The sequence below is a fragment of the Leucopleurus acutus genome (assembly GCF_964270905.1).
Source record: "Leucopleurus acutus genome assembly, chromosome: 19".
Lineage (NCBI taxonomy): Eukaryota > Metazoa > Chordata > Mammalia > Artiodactyla > Delphinidae > Leucopleurus > Leucopleurus acutus.
In genome coordinates, this window is record NC_139161.1 from 59,555,070 (window position 1) to 59,574,188 (window position 19,119).

The window sequence follows — 19,119 nt, forward strand, 5'->3', positions numbered from 1 at the left end:
AGGGCCCGCGAATGGGGTCGGGTCGTCTGAGAGGGGCCTTGACCCCACTCGCGTCCCGACTGCTCCCAAGCCACGCCTGGCCAGCCCTTCACCCATCGGCGCCCAAGACCCCCAACCTTGGTTGGACACAGGCCTGCAGCGGAGTCCTGGCGCGCTCGGGCTCAGTGATGCTGGACCTTGTGTCCAGGACCTCTGGGTCGGGGGTGCCTCGCTTTGTGCTGGGTTAACGCTCCCGCTGCTGCCTGTGAAGCAGGTACTCTGGAACCCCTGTTTTATAGGGGAGGGGGCCGAGGCCGCCCCCGCCTCCAGCCTGCCCCCTTGCTGACCCTCCGCTGCCGTCACAGCTGCTCACCGCTGAGAGCACTCAGGCCAGGGAGCTCCTGAGTCAAGTGACCTAACGGCCCTCGGGCGAGCCAGTCTCCTGCCCTGTGACCCTCTGTGCTCGGAGACCGAGACTGTGTGAACACCCACGAGGCATGGCCCTGCACCCAGAGGTACACACTAGCACCTCCTCTGGCCCCTGTGCTGGCCCTCGACCAAGGGAGGCCTCCGAGCCTGTCCCCACTTCTTGTCCCTAATCCCAGTTGGAAGGGGGACACACACGGGATGGGAAGGAGAAGCAGCACAGGCCTGGCACAGCTGCGGTGGCCTCACCACCAGCACACGTGGCCCCAAGCCCTCTCCGGCCTCGTCTGCCATGTGTGGTGACAGGAAGTTAGCCATGGCCATGGCTCCTATGGGGACACCGAGACGCGGGGTCCTGCCCTCCACTTCTGGGGCCACGTTTCTCTGCACACTGACAGTGCTGGCCGAAGGGCTGTCTGGCAGCCCCGCCCGTCCCGGAAAGCACAGTGGGCTCCAGGGGGCAGGCTTTGGAGAAGGAACAAAACCCTAGCCAGCTGGTTCCGTTACTAAAGCAAGACATCGCTCTGGGGATCCTGTAACATCCTCCCCCCACGTAACCGACTTTTCTAATTCAATCCATCGCCTCCAGGCTGATCCCAAGCTCCTCTGGTCAACTTTACAGAACCTCAAGTGGCTGCATGTAAGAGCCCAACGTGAGTCCCGTGGACGTTTGAAGTTTTCCTTTTTATTCTAGTTCACAGTTCTTGAGGCATAGCTTTGCTTCAGCAGAAAGGATACCAGAGCGAGGAGAGACACCTGGGAGGGGAGGCAGACATCCTCCCCCCCGACCCAGCCAGCTTCAGGGGGAGTGCAGTCAGCGAGTGCGGCTGGTGCCAACACCGCGGGGGCTGGGCCCAGCAGCAGCCAGGGGACACCCTCAGCTCCGGGCCAGGTGGGCAGCACACACACCCTCAGCTCCCCCAGCTGGAGAAGGGCCTTCCCCCAGGTGAGCCCCCGCTGGCCCACGTTAGAGAGCAAACCAGACACACAGCATGGAAAACGCCAGCCTGTCAGCCAGCCAAAAGCTGCATCCCGAGGGTTCCAGGCCCTCGGAGTTGCCAGGCGACTCCGGCTCCTGGGGGACCACAGGCCGTGCCCACCGCCCAGCACCAGCAGCCTGGAGGAGCCTGCACCCGAGGGAAGCGTGACTCACCCTTGGGACAGAAAAACAGAGGCAACCTTACCCCTGCCCGGGACTCACTGTGGCTACCGCGGGCCGAGGCCCTGGGATCGGCCCTGAGGCCGAGGGGTGAGTGCGAGTGTGGGCCGCCCAAGCTCGCGCTGACCCGTTCGGGGTGAAAGCAAGGGCAGGGTGCTCTCGACGCCCTGGAGGGAGGCGCCCGCCTGGGCCCGCGCCTCTAGAGCAGCCCCTCGGGGGCCTGCAGGCCCCAGTACAGCGCACAGCCCATGTCGTCGATGTCCTCTTCCCGCAGGCCGTCCAGGAGATTCACGCCACGGCTGAAGTGGCAGGGCAGGCTGGCCCGCTCCAGGCTGCCGACGAGCAACTCCAGGGCCTGCAGGAAGTGCTCCGCCAGGGCCTCCTCAGCCCAGTCCGCTTCCTGCTCGCCCAGGTGCAGAACCACCTGGGTCAGGGGGCCGCGGCCCAGCCGCCCCAGCGCCGGGTGGCCACGACAGACGCCGCAGAGCAACAGCAGCAGCCGCCGGCGGGTCCCGGCGTCGCGCTCATCCAGGGCCCGCAGCTGGGCGGCCTCTGCCGGGTACCAGTCCTGCAGCCAGAGGTTGCCGGCCAGCCCCTCCAGGGGCCAGGCCAGCAGGAGGTCTCCGGCCTGGGCGCCGGCAGTGGACAGGAGCACAGCCACAGGGAGCTCCAGACACTCGTGCTGCACCTCGAGCAGCAGTTCCTCCGAGGCCACGCGCGGCCGGATCAGGCACCCGAGGAGGCTGCCGATGGCTGGCCAGTTGACGGAGGCGGTCAGGGCCTTGCGGAGCAGCTCCAGCAGGACCCGGGGGGAGAGGTAGCCGCCCACCAGGAAGCGGTCCCAGGGGCTGCTCCCGCGGGGGTGGAACTCCAGCTGAGTCCTGCGCACGGCCCAGCAGCGAGGGTCCTGGGCTACAGTGTCCACACCAGGCACCAGGCTCCACAGGCCAGGCTCCAGCACCAGGGGCACCAGGAGACGCACGGGGTCGGCGGCCCCCGCCTGCAGCCCGTCGTAGAGCGGCCCGCCAGGCACGAGTGCCCCGAAGGGCAGTTCTGGGAACTTGTTCCGCAGGTAGGCCTGCAGCTCCAGGGCAATGTCGCCGGCCAGTTGCTTGGCCAGAGCCACGTGGGCCACCGGCATGGTCACATGGTCCCGCTCGAACGCCAGCAGCTTCTCCTGGAACGTCAGGCACACCGACGGCGCTGGGGAGCAGGGCTGAGGCGACGTCGGGGGATCTGCGTCTGCGGACCCCTCTGTGGAGTGAAGGGGCGGGGGGTCGTGTCAGAGGCGCTGTAACGTGACCACCTGAGAAAGCACCAGGCTCAGGTCCTCACGCACAGCGAGTACTTGATGACGGGTTCTCAGCGTCCTACGCCCTGAGGCCAAGACGGCTCCACGCAGGGTGGGAAACTGGCCCCCGCCTGAGGGCCCCGCCGTCCTAATGCTGCCACCTTGCTCCAGTGCCACCCCGCACGGTCCACGCGTTCTGGTGGCTGGAGCCTCGGCACCACCCAGGAGGGGGAAGGACAGACAAATGCGTCACTGAACACTCAGGGAGCCCGTGGCCCTGGGGGAAGAGGGACCCAAATGGGTCACACGGTCAGTCAGGGGCAGGGCCTGGCTGCATCTCCTGAACCTGACCACCAAAAGGGGACCCACCCAGGTCAGACAGGAAGGGGTGCCACTCACCTGGGGCTGAGGGTGAGGGGGCCGGGGGTGGCACGGGCTGGCTGAGGGCTGCGGGCCGCGGCTGGGGCTGGAGGCGTGGTGTGGCCTTGAGCAGGCTCAGCTCCTGCCAGCTGTCCTCCAGGCACGTGGAGTCCCGCTTGGCGTCATCCTCATCCCGAGGGCTGGTGGCCCTGTCGATGAGCTGCAGGCAGAGTGACAGATGAGACAGCTGAAGCCCGGGCAGGAACGGCAGAGCCGAGGACAAAGCCAGGCTGGTGGGGTAGAGGCAGGTGCGGCCTCGGGCAGTCCCACCATCGCCGCCCCGCTCTGGGAGCCCCGGGGTCACCGGGCCAGCCCAGCCTTACCCGCTTCACAGCCAGGGTGGCAATGCCCAGCACAGCAGCTCCGCCCACCCCCAGAACCAGGCGCGCGTTGGCCAGAAGGAAGTCCACAGCACCGCCCAGCACCTCGCCGTCACGCCGCCTTCCCCGATTCTGGGAGAACTCCGCCATGGTCAGCGTGCCTGTGAGGGAGCCAGGGTGCGGGGACTGCTCAGCGAGGGGGCCAGCCTGGCAGCAGGGCAGGTGCTCTGGCTGCCATCACGCTGGCATCACTGAGGCGAGCCCTCAAGGGGCCTTCCTGAGAATTTCTGAGGAGAAAGGGGCCACTTGCAGAGTTTCTTGGGAGGAGACTGGCAGCTGCAAACAACCCCCCCCCCAGACAGGGGGGCTCAAGGCCCCAAGGCCCCAAGGCCCACGGCAGGTCAGAGGAAGGGGACGATCTCCCCCATCCCACCCTCCAGGCCCCCCGACGTCGCGAAAGACCATGAGGTGGATCTTATCGACACCACCCCCATTCTACAAGGAAATGGGCTGCTGGCCCACACAGCGAGTGCTGGGGACTCAGACCCACAAAACCTCTGGACTCTTACCCACCCCTATGGCCAGGTCCTAGGAGCGGCCTCATCTTGGTTCCTAACCAGGGCTGGCACTGCAGGAAACCAAGGCCCAGAGAAGACCACGGCTTGAGGTCCCAGGCAGCCTGCCCCGGACAGCCACTCAGGCCTTTGGGGGGACCTCAGTGAAGCTCAGGGGGCCAGTTGCCCCCCAAATCTCAGCAAGGCAGAGCCCAGAGACAATGCTACCAGGTCAGAGAGCAGGACAAGTGAGATGGCCCAGGCTGCCCTGGGGGCAGGAGCTTCCTGTCAACATGTATTGCCAGACAGTGTTGAAGGCCCCGCTGCAGCAGGGTAACTCAAGACCACAAACAGGGCTCGCCCAGTGCCCTGGACAGGGGCCTCTTGCCTCTCGTACTTGGGACAATGGTGGGTGGGAAGCCGACCTCGGCTGCTGGGAGCCCAGGCAACAAGGTAAGCTGAGGGCCGGAATGCCCCAGATGAGGTTCGCTCATCTGTAAGATGGAGCAGGTGGGGTGAGGAAAGGTCCAACGTGAGGAGCCCCAGTGTGGGGCTGGGAAGGCAGGTACCTCTGCCAGGCCAGTGCGCTAAGCCCCAGCTTCAGATTCTTACAGGGGACCTGCCCTCAGGTCCCAAGCACTGAGGAGGTGTGACCAGGGGACAAGCCCAGGGAACCAATCAGATGGCCAAAAAGGACTGTCTCGCTGAGGACGCCCGAACAGATGACCCTGAGCTCAGAACCAACTCAACCCCAAGGACTTCTGTTGCCCTGCTCGCGGCGGGTGCCCGGGCTCGGTTGCCAGGTGGGGCCGGCAGCCCCGCACCCCGCCCCACCCCGCTCCCAAGCTAAAAATAGGCAAGAAGGCCGGGGGGGTGACCCAGCGTGGCCCCGCGGCGGTTTCCTCGTCGGGGATCAGTACTGCCACCCGCCTCCAAGCTGTAAAGCGCTCAAAGACCCTGCCTGCCTGAGCTGGGTCGCGCAGACCCCAACCAGGAAGGGGAGAGGGCGAGGCCGGGTCTCCCCTCCTCCAAGCCCCGGCCGCGAGGGTCACCGCGGCCCTGGGAACGCCGGGACGGACCCAGGACGCGACTCGACCTCTGCCCGGACCCGGCTCTTCCCCGGTGCCCCCTTTCCTGGCAGAGACCGCGCGGCTGGCGGAGGCCACGCCCCGTGCCCCGGCCGTACCTGCGTCGCTGCTTCGGCGCCCCGGCCGGGGTACGCAGGGGGCCGCTTGGGCCGCGCCACGGGCCCGCCTAGGAATGGAACGTGGAGGACCTAGGAGCCGAACGCCGAGGCCGGGTTCGGCCGAGAGCCCGGCGCTCGCAGACGGGCAGGCCTCGGCTCCAATCGGAGCGCTCGAGGTCCGCGCCCACGTGCCACCCTGAGGCCGCTTCGGCCAATGGCGGCCGCGCGCTCCTCGGGGCGGAGCTCCCCGGCGCACTCCGTCTTAAAGAAGCAAGGCAGCGATCCCGGCCGCGGCTAGGAGAGACGCGAGCCTTTTCCGCGCCGGGCACGCACCCAGCGGAGCCCTTGGTCACTGTGGTCCGCAGCCGCCTCTCCCGTGAAGGGAACACTAGCCCTGTCACCTACTGGGGCCGCCATGTGCCGGCCCGGGGACGCCTCCCTCGGGGGGCGAGCGGGCACGTAACCGCGCACCCGGGGGTCGCCTCCGAGCGGGGACGCCGAGGAGCGCGGGCGCTGCCCCCAAGCGAGCGTCTCCCGGAAGGAGGCCCGAGGCTCGGAACGAGGACCCGGGCGTCCTGTTGCTGCTTCCCCCGCGCGCCCGAGCCTGGGCCCGAACCACCGGGGTCCTGGGCGCCGGCCAGCTAAGAGGACAGAGCCGCGGGCCGAGAAGGCCCTGCGGGGCACAGGCGCGCCGTACTCTTCGAGTCCCCGCGCCCCAAGAGCTGGCCCCGGGCGCGTCCGGAACTTAGGGCTGGGCAGCGGCGGACTGAGAGGTGGGGCCAGCGCGCTCCCCGCCCCGCCGGCTCCGCGCTCCCCGCCCCGTGCGCCCCGCCCCGCCGGCATCCCGCTCCCCGCTCCCAGCAGCCGAGCGCCGCCATGGAGGCTACCGGGGTGTTGCCGTTCGTGCGCGGCGTAGATCTCAGCGGCAACGACTTCAAGGTGAGCCTCGGGACGGCGAACGAGCCCCGCAACCCGCCCATCCGCTTTCTACGCGCCCGGGACCGCGGACGGGCTCGCCCGGGCCCCGCCCCGAACCGACACCCCTAGGTCTCTGTCTGGCGCCCGGGAAGGAGACCCAGGGCGGGCCGGGCGGGCGCACGCGGGGTCTCGGAGCCGCTTCGGGGTGCGTGGGGAACCCCCACCGGGCCCCTGCCTGGCGCCTGGCCCCGCCCGGCCAGCTGGTGGCCTGGGTCGGAGCTCTTGCTCCCGCCTCCCCAGTCCTCCCTCCCCTCCCCTGTGACGTCACACGCCCAAGCCGGGCCCTGACTCACGGCCGCGCCGCCGGCTCTGCCCTGCCCCCGCCTGCCACCCCCATCTTGTGTGGCCTTGGGCAAGTCACTTCCCCTCCTCGAGCCTCGCTTTCTCGTCCGGTGAAGGGGCTTAAAACTAGTCCTCTGGAGGCAGGGGTTAGTTGCTGTGGAGAGGTTGGTGTCGAGCAGCTGGGCGAGGGCTTGGGTAGCAGTTGTCTGAGCAGCTGCTGGACTGATTGACCCGGGCCACCAGGAACCCGAGCCCAGCCCTCCAGCCAGTGGGGGGACTGGGGGGGCACAGTGGTTCTGGAGGCCCGAAAATGAGACTGGCAGGGTTAGGGCTGGTGACCAGAGACGAGGCCCCGAGAGTTGGCCTGGCTCCTGGAGGATGGTCCAGGCTGCAGGGTGGGGTGTGGGCAGGCTCAGGCTGGGGGCAGTGTAGCGTGAGCCTGGGTCGGCAGCGTCCCGCGGCCCCAGCTGTAGCTGGGGTCGGGGGTTGGGCCAGGGCCGAGGAGACAGGCCGCCTTCCTGCGTTTAACCCACGTGTGCGCACTTGACCCCAGGCACAGGTGGCCACTTCTCTCTGCCCCCATCCCCACCATGCTCATCTGGAGTCCCCGTGTGTCCTCTCCAGACTGGGAGAGTCTGAGTCACCTGCTGGGAATGTGCCCGGAGGGGGAAGGGGACGCCAGCCAGGGGCGCTGAAGGGCCCTTGCTGCCCAGGCTCCCGCCCACAAGGGCGGGGGCTCCCGAGGTGGGCGTTTGAATATGGGGAACAAAGGGCTGAATGAACTAACGAGTAAGGCTGTGCCTGTGCAGGGTGGGGCGCTGGGGCCTTACAAGGGGAGTCGACCTTGCTACTAGTGGCCGTATGCTGATGGCAGGGCGGGAGCACAGGCAGGGCCTGGATGCCAGGCAGAGGCATTTGGCTGATGTAACCACACAGCTAGGTGTGCGGGTGGCACCTGGAATAAGGTTTTTTGGGGCCGAGAACACAGCAAGAGAGACAGATTCTAGATCAGCAGCCGTCCTGACTATTAGTCGTTCCTTACGACGCTTTTGTCATCAGGGGGTTTTATTAGTGCTATTCTATGGGCGAGGAAATTGAGGCATAGAGTGGCAGAGTGACTTGTCCAGGGTCACACAGCTAGTGAGAGGTGACTGTTGCTCTCAAAGGCTTCCGTGGGCAGTGGGGGCCACTGGGCGGTAGAACAAGGGTACCCTGTCCCAGACCAGCCTTACCACGACATACTCCTCAGGGTGGCTACTTCCCTGAGAATGTCAAGGCCATGACTAGTCTGCGATGGCTGAAGCTAAACCGCACTGGCCTCTGCTACCTGCCGGAGGAGTTGGCCGCCCTGCAGAAGCTGGTAAGAGGCTCTGGGCAGGCAGGGAGGGTCGCTGTGGATGGGGCTGGCCAGGTGGGGAGAAACGGCACAGAACACGGACATCACAGAGGAGGATGTTGACCGCAGCAAAACTGGTGGAGAGGGAGTGAGCACCCCATCCCGGGAGGTGTGCAAGAAGAGTCTGGGTCTGTGAGGGAGGGAAGTTGCAGAAATGGACTGGGCCTCTGTAGCTGAGGGCCCCCTGGATGGGGCAGCGTTGTGGTGGCAGATGGGGGCTCCGTGGATGCCCCACCGCCCTGCTGAGCCCCTCTCCCCGTCCCTGCCCAGGAGCACCTGTCGGTGAGTCACAACAACCTGACCACGCTCCACGGGGAGCTGTCCAGCCTGCCATCGCTGCGGGTGAGTGCCACCCAAGGCCGCAGACCTCGGGCCGGGGCCTGAGGGTTGGGCCAGCACCTCTCTGCACCCGCACTCTGGGGGGGGAGAGCATGCGGTAATGCCGTGTCGAGTGACTGTGGGGGAAGCGCTGAAAAACCCCAAATGCCGCCCCGTTTGAGTAACAAGTATTATAGCAGTTGTGAGCAGCTGAGCGCTGTTCCAGCTGATTCACGAGAACTTCTTATGTGATCTTCACCTCCTCCAAGTTCACAGATGAGGACACTTGGCCACGGAGGCAGGTCGCACAGCTGCAGTGGTAGAGCCGGGGTAGGGCGGGGCTTGTCCAGGAGGGCAGGTGGGCGGGGCAGTTCACTTGGGCCTCTGCTCTCCTTGGAGCCCCCATCCCAGACCCTCAGGTCTCGTCGAGGGTTATTCCCATCCAAGGTCGGAGCCCTGAGATGTTAAGGGCACAGTGTCTGGACTCGAGTTTAAATCTGAGCTCTGCCACTTCCCGGCCGCATGACCTTGGACGAGTTCCTTCCACTTCCCGAGATGGTCCAGCAGTGACCGCCGTGAAGCAACACGGTGGCGCCACACAGACGCTGGGGCTGAGGGAGCAGCAGCGGTGGCTCTTGTTAGCGTTTTTGTCACTTGCAGTCATGCTGCCATCACCTGGCCTGTCCCCTCCCCACCAGCCATCCTGCACTAACTTCCTGCACTTTGGAAGCGTGAGCAAGTTTCAGCCCTAAGGGGAGAGAAAACAGACTTGCTTTGAGTCTGCGCTCTGACCTTTTTTTTTTTTTGCGGTACGTGGGCCTCTCACTGTTGTGGCCTCTCCCGTTGCGGAGCACAGGCTCTGGACGCGCAGGCCCAGCGGCCACGGCTCACGGGCCCAGCCGCTCCGCGGCACGTGGGATCTTCCCGGACCGGGGGGCACAAACCCGCGTCCCCTGCATCGGCAGGCGGACTCTCAACCACTGCACGACCAGGGAAGCCCTGACCTGTCTTTGGTTCGACCTTCTTCTGTACTAGAAGCTCTGACTCAGAGCTCTATCCCTGTCTGGCCCTTTGGGGTTGGGAGAAAGAGGAATTATTCCATCAGGAAAGGTTCCCTGAGATTTCGTGTGCTGGGCTCTGGGGTACATTTGAGTTGGGTTTTGAGGTATAAATAGGAGCTCATTGGTAGTCTAGAAAAGGCTTGCCAAGTAGATTATGAGCAAAAGCCAGAGTGGGAGAGCACTCAGACCTGGCCTTGGTGGACTTCTGGAGGTGGTGTCCCCCCCGATCCCTGTTTCTCCTGGGGGGTGGAAGCTAGGAGTCACAGACTCTCATGGTGTATCCCCAGGCCATCGTGGCTCGAGCCAACAGCCTGAAGAATTCCGGAGTCCCCGATGATATCTTCAAGTTGGATGACCTCTCGGTTCTGGTCAGTGGTTATCTGCCACCTGGCCCTTGTGCCAGCCCCACCATTCAGTGCCCACCCACTACGCTGGACCCTGGGGCCGTGGTGATCCTGTTCTACAGACACAGACACCTGAGATTTATAGGGGGCGGTGCCTTGCCCAAGGTCGCTTATGGAGTCAGATCCCTAACCTAGGCCTCCTTCCGCCCAGGGTCGCACTGTCTCTCTCTGCCCTGAAGCCCCCTCCTCTGCTCCCCTCTCAGTGCCTGTCCTGACCCTCGAGCCCGGCGGAGGCCTGGCAGGGTGGGACCAGCCCTGACGCCCCTGACCCGGCCTCGCCCCTCCGCCCAGGACTTGAGCTACAACCAGCTGACGGAGTGCCCTCGCGAGCTGGAGAACGCCAAGAACATGCTGGTGCTGAACCTCAGCCACAACAGGTGCGTAGCGGGCGGGCTGGGCGGTGCGGGGCCGGTCCTGGAGGTGGGAGTGCGGCCCTGACCCGGCAGCCCTCCGCCCACAGCATCGACGCCGTCCCCAGCCAGCTCTTCATCAGCCTCACCGACCTGCTGTTCCTGGACCTCAGCGAGAACCGCCTGGAGAGCCTGCCCCCCCAGATGCGCCGCCTTGTGCACCTGCAGACGCTCGTGCTCAATGGGAACCCGCTGCTGCACGCCCAGCTCCGGTGGGCGCCCACCTGGCCCTCCCCGCCAGGGCCCCAGCGTTGCTGGGGGTCGCGTCCCGGCCACCGTCGGCCTCGTGCTGCGGGCCCGCTCAGCCCCGAGCCCCAGCCCCCGGCCTGAACGCCGCGTCTCCCCACAGGCAGCTCCCGGCCATGACGGCCCTGCAGACCTTGCACCTGAGGAGCACACAGCGCACCCAGGGCAACCTGCCCACCAGCCTGGAGGGCCTGAGCCACCTCGCAGGTTGGCAGTCCCTGGGGACCCCTCAGCCCCTCACTTCGTCACAGGAGGGGATGGTACCCTGCTTCAGTGAGCATCTCTAGGGAGAAGGGGGTGCGGTTCTGTCACATCTCCTCCCGTTGTCACCGTGATGACTGGGAGTGACACCAAGTTACGCGTAGGCTTTGTGCGTAGACCCCCTTCTCTGAGAAACCAGGAGATGAGGCTTTGTACCTGAGGCCACAGAGCCAGGAAGGGGAGCCGGGGTTCACACAGGCCTGCCGCCCCTGGAGCCCACCGCAGGGGCCCCGACTGACGCGCCCACCCCACGCCCAGATGTGGACCTGTCCTGCAACGACCTGACGCGGGTGCCCGAGTGCCTGTACACCCTCCCTAGCCTGCGGCGCCTGAACCTCAGCAGCAACCAGATCACGGAGTTGTCCCTCTGCATCGACCAGTGGGTGCACGTGGAGACCTTGAACCTGTCCCGCAACCAGCTGACCTCACTGCCCGTGCGTTGGGGCCCCGGGAGGGCGGGAGGCTGCCGGCCGCCCCGCACCCGCCCCTGACCCGCCCCTGCCCCTGCCCCTGCCACTTCTAGTCGGCCATCTGCAAGCTGGCCAAGCTGAAGAGGCTGTACCTGAACTCCAACAAGCTGGACTTTGACGGGCTGCCTTCCGGCATTGGCAAGCTGTCCAGCCTGGAGGAGTTCGCGGCTGCCGACAACAGCCTGGAGCTGATCCCCGAGAGCCTCTGCAGGTGCCGGGCGGGGCTGGGCGGGGCACGCGGCCCCCCACCTGCCCCCGTGGGCTTCGTGCGGCGTGGGAGACGGGAGGGCTTGCGTTGGCCTTGCGGGTGCAGCCCCCAGAGCAGCCTCTGGGGGGATGCGATAGGGATGAGGCCAGAAGGGCTCCACCGCCACCTGCATTTGGGACACAGTGCTGCTTCCGTCCCCTCCAAGAGGCCACAGCGCCCACCAGCATTGTCCCCGGCACTGAGGACGAGGGACCTTCGGCAGCTTCTGGGTTAATTTGAGGGCAGAATGTGTTGGTTTTTTTTCTTTGTTTGTTTTGCGTTACGCGGGCCCCTCACTGTTGTGGCCTCTCCCGTTGCGGAGCACAGGCTCCGGACGCGCAGGCTCAGCAGCCATGGCTCACGGGCCCAGCCGCTCCGCGGCATGTGGGATCTTCTCGGACCGGGGCACGAACCCGCGTCGCCTGCATTGGCAGGCGGACTCTCAACCACTGCGCCACCAGGGAAGCCCCAGAACGTGTTTTTTGATGCCCTCTTGTTCACACCCAGGGGTCTTTAGTTCTCGGAAGGCCCCTTTGGAAGGTGCTGCCCTGTAGAAGCTGCAGAAAGACTCTCCTGGTCACTTAGCCGTGAGGAGACTCCGGCCCCTCCCGTGTTTGCCGGCACCTTCAAGTTGGCTAGTTTCCTAACTAGCTGGGCTGCTTCGTCTCTCTGGCCCTACTTGCCTCCCCAACCCAGGATTGGAAGGCCCCCGGCTCCCCGTCTGTCACCCCCCTGAGGCCCAGCTATGTCGTCACAGGTGCACGAAGCTGAGGAAGCTGGTCCTGAACAAGAATCGCCTGGTGACCCTCCCGGAGGCCATCCACTTCCTGACAGAGATCGAGGTTGGGCAGGCAGCTGGTACTGGGGGGAGGGAGGAACGGGAGAGGTGCGGACAGACGCCCAGAGAAGACTGAGCAAAGGGCTCCTGGAGGGGTGGCTGGTGCCAGGGTGAGGAGGGGGTGACCCACGTCCTGCGTCCACATCACGCTCGACAGCATCACTTAAGCCTCATAACCAGTCAGTCTGCGAGGTCACACTTCACAGACGGGAAAGCCCAAGCCCATGAGGGTGGCTGCAGGATGAGAACCTGAGCCCTTTGGCCCCGGGGGTTGCAAAGAGAAGGGCTTTGGGGTGGCCGTGAGGTAGAACTCGGGCTCAGCGCCGGTTCCGCTTGCCCCACGAGGCAGGTCCTGGACGTGCGGGAGAACCCCAGCCTGGTCATGCCCCCCAAGCCCGCTGACCGCACCGCCGAGTGGTACAACATTGACTTCTCGCTGCAGAACCAGCTGCGGCTGGCGGGAGCCTCCCCTGCCACGGTGGCCGCGGCGGCGGCTGGTGAGCAGGGGAAGGTCTGGCCTGGCAGTGGGGGCTCCTCCCTGGGCCTCAGCTTACCCATCTGTAAATTGGGTGGGACACGCTTTCTGGATGCGGGGCGTGGGGTTGGCCCCTGGTTGGCTGGACGCCCCAGGCGGGGTAGGGGGCAGCCAGGTCAGCTGTGTACCCCTCCCCTCAGCAGGGAGTGGGCCCAAGGACCCCCTGGCTCGCAAGATGCGGCTGCGGAGGCGCAAGGACTCGGCCCAGGATGACCAGGCCAAGCAGGTGCTGAAGGGCATGTCGGACGTGGCCCAGGAGAAGAACAAGAAGCAGGAGGTAAGCCGGTCCGGGGCTCAGGCTCTGCTCAGCAGTGCAGCCAGGCCCAGCGGGAGAGGGGGCCCTGAGCTGGGTCGCAGGCGGGCCAGCGCGAGCGGCTGCGCAGTCAAGCCAGCGTCGTGCCTGTGATCCCAGGAGAGCATGGACTCTGGAGCACCTGGGGGCAAGGTGCGGCGCTGGGACCAGGGCCTGGAGAAGCCGCGCCTCGACTACTCCGAGTTCTTCACGGAGGACGTGGGCCAGCTGCCTGGCCTGACCATCTGGCAGATGGAGAACTTCGTGCCTGTGCTGGTGGGGGAAGCCCTCCACGGCAGGTTCTACGAGGCCGACTGCTACATTGTGCTCAAGGTGCGGGGCAGGGGGCTGCGAGGCCCGACCTGGACGGCTCAGAACCGCCCGCTTCCAGCCGTGTTCCGGGGGAGGGTGGGCGGCGAGGTCTCTGCCCGGGAGGCTGCCCAGCAGAAGCCTGGTGGGGGCTGACCCAGCCACTGCCCTGGCCTTCAGACCTTTCTGGATGACAGCGGGTCTCTGAACTGGGAGATCTACTACTGGATCGGCGGGGAGGCCACACTTGACAAGAAGGCGTGCTCTGCCATCCACGCCGTCAACCTGCGCAACTACCTGGGCGCCGAGTGCCGCACCGTGCGCGAGGAGATGGGCGAGGAGAGCGACGAGTTCCTGCAGGTGCGGAGGGGCAGGGGCGGGGCCGGAGCCGACGGCCGGTGGGCGGGGCTGACTGAACCGTATCAGGCGCTGAGCCCCGCGATGGCAGACGGCGGGGACGGATGGACTGAGGTCAGGGAAGTGAGGTGAGGCCACCAGTTGGGAGCCTGGGTCAGTGGAGGCAAGTCCTGGCTCAGGTGAGGGTAAGGAGACCAGGCTAGTTTGGGAGCTGGAAACTGGGTTGGTGGCGGTGCAGGAGACCAGGAGGGATGAGGAGCTGGGACTACAAGCTGCCAGAGGGTGGCCCACCGGCCGGCCACGAAGGAGGCGGGGCCAGGGGCAGGGCCAGAGTCCAGGGAGCTGGGTTAGTGACAGGCGGCGGCCTACCTGCCAGCTGGTTACATGTAGGTACCTACACGAGACGAGATTTTGGGCACTTCCACCTGAGTTTGCCGCCTTCCATAAACTCGCCCGGTCCTGTCCCCTGATACGCGCGTATCTAAGCATGCTGTGTCCGGACACGAGCAGACGCGTTCATGGTTATGTACGTCGTACCACCCCGTGTGCGTTTACGTCTGTAGACACAGATCTTGTATCTTTAACATCATCGTGGATTCACAGCATCTGACTCGGCTACACGCAAGTCCGCCCCTCCTGACAGGTGGTGTTGGGTGGGGTCGGGGGGCCAGCTCAGTGAAAGTCCACACGCCCCACACGCAGGTATTTGACAACGACATTTCCTACATCGAGGGTGGAACAGCCAGTGGCTTCTACACTGTGGAGGACACGCACTACGTAACCAGGTGAGGGGCGTGTGGGCGGCAGTGACCTGGACTCAGCTGGACAGGATGGGGGGAGGGTATTGGGGTAGATCTGCCCCTTGGTGCCCCTGCCAAGCCACTCTTGCTCTGGCCCCCAGGATGTACCGTGTGTATGGGAAAAAGAACCTCAAGTTGGAGCCCGTGCCTCTTAAGGGGGCCTCCCTGGACCCAAGGTAAGCCCCATGACGTGAGGTGGGGTGCTTCACCCCGAACCTTCTCCCCACCGGTGGGGGGCAGGGCTTGGCTCTAGACAGAGAGGCCTTCCAGCCCGTGTCCTGCAGAGCTTGGCAGGAGGTCGTGCAAGGAGGGATTTGGGGCGGGGTCAGGGGCATGGGGGCGGTCGTTGCCGTGGCCAGTGGCAGCCCCTCCCACTCCTCCTGTCCAGGTTTGTTTTCCTGCTGGACCAAGGGCTGGACATCTACGTGTGGCGGGGGGCCCAGGCCACGCTGAGCGGCACCACCAAGGCCAGGTAAGAGGACTGTGACCTGCCCAGATGTGCTGGGGTGTACCGTGCAGAGGAAAACTGTCACCCAGGGAGGAGGCGTGGGCTTCATCACTAAGGCTTCACACCCGCCCTCAGGCTCTTTGCAGAGAAAATTAACAAGAACGAACGCAAAGGGAAGGCGGAGATCTCGCTGCTGGCACAAGGCCAGGAGCCCCCGGAGTTCTGGGAGGCGCTGGGCGGGGAGCCCTCCGAGATCAAGCAGCACGTGCCGGACGACTTCTGGCCGCCCCAGCCCAAGCTGTATAAGGTGAACCGGGGGCGCGGGGCTGGCCTGACTGCACTGGCCTCCTTCGGGACCTCGGTGGGGAGAGGGTGCCACCTTCTGGGCAAGGAGTAGCTCAGCACAGGTCTGAGGCAGGCTCTGAGTGGGGCCGGGGGCACCGGTGTTGGGCTCTGTGCTTCCGGGAAGGCAGGGCTGGAGAGGGAGGCCAAGAAGCACATGGGTGCCTGGCCTTCGTGCTGTAGGTGTTGTGGGCGGAAAGCGGACAGGTTAGAGAAACTCATAAGGACCTGGAGAGGGCGGGTAGGGAAGGCACCGTCTACCAGTCCTTCTTCCACTGATAGGGTGTTCTAGAAAGCATCTTGGGGTGGAGGGAGGAAGCCGGCCCGGAGAGGAGCAGGCTGTGGACCTGAGCGCAGGGGCCAGCCTGAAGCAGGGGCTGTTGTGGCCGAGGCTTGTGTTCCCCAGACCCAGCCTGGTTAAGCCCACCTCTTGCTCCTGCCAGGTGGGCCTGGGTCTGGGCTACCTGGAGCTGCCGCAGATCAACTACAAGCTCTCTGTGGAACATAAGATACGGCCCAGGGTGGAACTGATGCCTGGGATGCGGCTGGTGAGACGCACGGGGAGGAGGGCGTGGGGGCTGGATCCCTTCTTGCTGGTGGCCCTGGTCTTGACCTCCAGCCTCCGGGGCCCCGCAGCTGCAGAGCCTGCTGGACACGCGCTGCGTGTACATCCTGGACTGTTGGTCTGACGTGTTCATCTGGCTCGGCCGCAAGTCCCCGCGCCTGGTGCGCGCTGCCGCCCTCAAGCTGGGCCAGGAGCTGTGCGGGATGCTGCACCGGCCGCGCCATGCCGCGGTCAGCCGCAGCCTGGAGGGCACAGAGGCGCAGGTGTGCGATGCGGTGCCCCCGGAGGCCGCCTCCCCGAGATCCCGCGGGCGCGTTCTTGCCCTGACCCTCTGTGGACCGGTTGGTTACCAAGCTCCACAGCTTCCCGGGCCCCGCCCATGCCCCGCCCCCACCCCACTCCTAGTCCCCCTAGGTTGCTAGGCCACACCTCTCCCAATTCCTAGGCCCCACCCTGCTTCCCCAGGCCCCGCCTCCTCTGTCTCCCACTCCAGCTGTGCCTTCTCAGGTGTTCAAGGCCAAGTTCAAGAACTGGGACGATGTGTTGACTGTGGACTACACGCGCAATGCAGAGGCTGTGCTGCAGGGCCCGGGGCTCGCGGGGAAGGTGAAGCGTGACGCCGAGAAGAAAGATCAGATGAAGGCCGACCTCACTTCGCTTTTCCTGCCGCGGCAGCCGCGCATGCCTCTGGCGGAGGTAGGCACGGGGCTGGGGCGCAGGGCGGGCTGGCTGGGCTGGGCTGTCCCACCATGACGGGTGGCGTCGCACGCAGGCGGAGCAGCTGATGGAGGAGTGGAACGAGGACCTGGACGGCATGGAGGGCTTCGTGCTCGAGGGGAAGAAGTTCGCGCGGCTGCCCGAGGAGGAGTTTGGCCACTTCTACACGCAGGACTGCTACGTCTTCCTCTGCAGGTGCCTCCCCCGCGTGCCCCTCACGCCCCACCCCCCCGGTGCTGGGGGCTCAGCCCTGACCACTGCCCTCTGGCCCCACAGGTACTGGGTCCCCGTGGAGTATGAGGAGGAGGAGGAGAAGAAGGCGGGGGCTGAGGACGAGGGAGAGGAGGTGGCGGCCGAGGCGGAGGAGAAGCAGCCCGAGGAGGACTTCCAGTGCATAGTGTACTTCTGGCAGGGCCGCGAGGCTTCCAACATGGGCTGGCTGACGTTCACCTTCAGCCTGCAGAAGAAGTTTGAGAGCCTCTTCCCCGGCAAACTGGAGGTGTGCCGGCCGCACCCCCAGAACACGGGGAGGGGTTGTCCCTGGGACTCACCCAGGGGAGCCTTGCCCCCCCAGGGAGCTGCCCCTGACGGCTTCTGTGCCCCCAGGTGGTGCGCATGACACAGCAGCAGGAGAACCCCAAGTTTCTGTCCCATTTCAAGAGAAAGTTTATCATCCACCGGGGCAAGAGGAAGGCGGCCCAGGGAGCTCTGCAGCCAAGCCTGTACCAGATCCGCACCAACGGCAGCGCCCTCTGCACCCGGTGCCTGGCCGCGGGGAGCGGGCGCGGGCGGCCGGCGGGCCGTGTCCCGCCTGGGCTCCTTGCTGACCCCTGCCCTCCCCCAGGTGCATCCAGATCAGCACCGACTCTGGCCTCCTCAACTCCGAGTTCTGCTTCATCCTCAAGGTGGGGCCTGGCGCGGCGGGGGGCGGGGCTGCGGGCGGGGCGGGGCTGGGGGCGGGGCGTGACCTGGGCCCCCGCACACCCAGGTTCCCTTCGAGAGCGAGGACAACCAGGGCATCGTGTACGCGTGGGTGGGCCGGGGGTCGGACCCCGACGAGGCCAAGCTGGCGGAGGACATCCTGAATAGCATGTTTGAGGCCTCCTACAGCAAGCAGGTGAGCGGGGTGGTGGCGCACACTGGGTGGCTGGGGGTGGGCTGCCGGGCCCGCGCTGACCGACCTTTCCCCCAGGTCATCAATGAGGGCGGGGAGCCTGAGAACTTCTTCTGGGTGGGCATCGGGGCACAGAAGCCCTACGACGACGACGCCGAGTACATGAAGCACACGCGGCTCTTCCGGTGAGGACAGCCCCGCCCCAGCCCCCCGTGTCCCCCTCAGTCCCGGCCCCGCTGCCGTGACCCTCAGCCTCCCCGTGACCTTTGACCTCAGGTGCTCCAACGAGAAGGGCTACTTCGCGGTGACCGAGAAGTGCTCTGACTTCTGCCAGGACGACTTGGCAGATGATGACATCATGCTCTTGGACAACGGCCAAGAGGTGAGAGCCCCTCGGCCCTGCCCCGGGGAGCCCTGCCGTCCCCGGATGGGAATTCTGAGGCCGGGCGGCCACCTCTCCCGCTGTCCCCACAGGTCTACATGTGGGTGGGGACGCAGACAAGCCAGGTGGAGATCAAGCTGAGCCTGAAGGCCTGCCAGGTGAGTGGGGGAGGGGCCGAGGCTGGGCCTGGGGGGAGGGGCTGAGGCTGCAGGTGCGCACTCACCCGTCCCGCCCGCCAGGTGTACATCCAGCACCTGCGCTCCAAGGAGCACGAGCGTCCCCGCCGCCTGCGCCTGGTGCGCAAGGGCAACGAGCAGCACGCCTTCACCCGCTGCTTCCACGCCTGGAGCACCTTCCGCCCAGCCCTGGCCTAGGGCCGCTGCCTGCCTGCCCTGCTGGCCACCACAGGCTCTGCGGAGGGAGAGAAAGGGCCTGTCTGTCCTCCACCTGACCCAGTGCCACAGTCCCCAGCAGCAGCGACGGGAGTAACCCTGACCAGTGCCCCCAGGGGCCTGGGCAAGTGGATCTCCACCGTGAGCTCACGTGTGATGCCCCTTCTTCTGCCAGGGATAAAAGCAGGTGTGGTTGCCCTTTAAGAGATATTAAATGCTTTTATTTTCAATATTAAAAATCAGTATTTTTAATATTAAAATTGCTAATTTTAACAAAATGACAGGAAAAAAAAACCCAGGGTACAATCTACAAGGAAACCCATCCTGACCCCCCGCTACACACACACACACACACACACACTCCTGGTGGAGCTCTCAGTCAGAAACACACACACACTCTCGTGCACAGCCTGCTGGGGGGGGGGGTTTGGGGGTGCTGGCCCGGGAGCACGTACCAAAATAGTTTTAGAAATGACTGTAGTGCCTGGCACAGGCGTTAGAAAAATACTCTTTGCAAAAGGAGAGGGAAAGGACGGTGTTGTCGCCTGGGAGGTGACGGGGCTGTGAGCCCCAGCTGCCCTCCCCTGTGGCACCTGACCTCCCGGGTGGCCTCTGGGGCC

General features: G+C 65.6%; 2 protein-coding genes across 3 annotated transcripts; one reads left to right on the top strand and one right to left on the bottom strand.

The window, feature by feature from the left end:
• Positions 1-1,079: 1,079 nt before the first annotated feature.
• On the bottom strand, positions 1,080-5,424 carry MIEF2 (mitochondrial elongation factor 2). Of its 2 annotated transcripts, none has more exons than XM_082861281.1 (4): positions 5,336-5,424; positions 3,599-3,756; positions 3,255-3,435; positions 1,080-2,818 (listed from the first exon to the last, which is right to left on the bottom strand). In XM_082861281.1, the coding sequence occupies exons 2-4, from the start codon at positions 3,743-3,745 to the stop codon at positions 1,764-1,766; spliced, it is 1,383 nt and encodes a 460-aa protein (XP_082717407.1). In that variant the 5' UTR covers positions 3,746-3,756; positions 5,336-5,424; the 3' UTR covers positions 1,080-1,763. The 2 variants fall into 2 exon arrangements, with proteins under 2 accessions (XP_082717407.1, XP_082717406.1); XM_082861280.1 differs by lacking the exon at positions 5,336-5,424 and adding an exon at positions 4,169-4,243.
• A 787-nt stretch (positions 5,425-6,211) lies between these two features.
• On the top strand, positions 6,212-18,724 carry FLII (FLII actin remodeling protein; the record flags this gene model as incomplete). The annotated part of the gene is made up of 30 exons (XM_082861640.1): positions 6,212-6,274; positions 7,845-7,955; positions 8,262-8,333; positions 9,658-9,738; positions 10,066-10,151; positions 10,235-10,396; positions 10,534-10,637; positions 10,950-11,125; positions 11,215-11,372; positions 12,166-12,250; positions 12,596-12,743; positions 12,922-13,058; positions 13,194-13,406; positions 13,563-13,742; positions 14,442-14,524; positions 14,641-14,715; positions 14,928-15,011; positions 15,123-15,294; positions 15,773-15,877; positions 15,966-16,157; positions 16,402-16,590; positions 16,667-16,806; positions 16,888-17,110; positions 17,218-17,372; positions 17,456-17,516; positions 17,600-17,728; positions 17,804-17,910; positions 18,002-18,107; positions 18,200-18,265; positions 18,347-18,724. The coding sequence occupies 30 exons, from the start codon at positions 6,212-6,214 to the stop codon at positions 18,479-18,481; spliced, it is 3,798 nt and encodes a 1,265-aa protein (XP_082717766.1). The 3' UTR covers positions 18,482-18,724.
• Between the last annotated feature and the right edge of the window lie 395 nt (positions 18,725-19,119).

What these genes read in the sequence shown, in the direction of transcription:
- MIEF2 (XM_082861280.1), bottom strand. Translation starts at nt 4,199, where the DNA reads ATGAGGCCGCTCCTAGGACCTGGCCATAGGG. An exon ending in CCTAGGACCTGGCCATAGGG is followed by an intron (nt 3,757 to 4,168) that starts GTGGGTAAGAGT and finishes GCTCCCTCACAG; the next exon opens with GCACGCTGACCATGGCGGAG. An exon ending in CCCCTCACCCTCAGCCCCAG is followed by an intron (nt 2,819 to 3,254) that starts GTGAGTGGCACC and finishes TTCACTCCACAG; the next exon opens with AGGGGTCCGCAGACGCAGAT.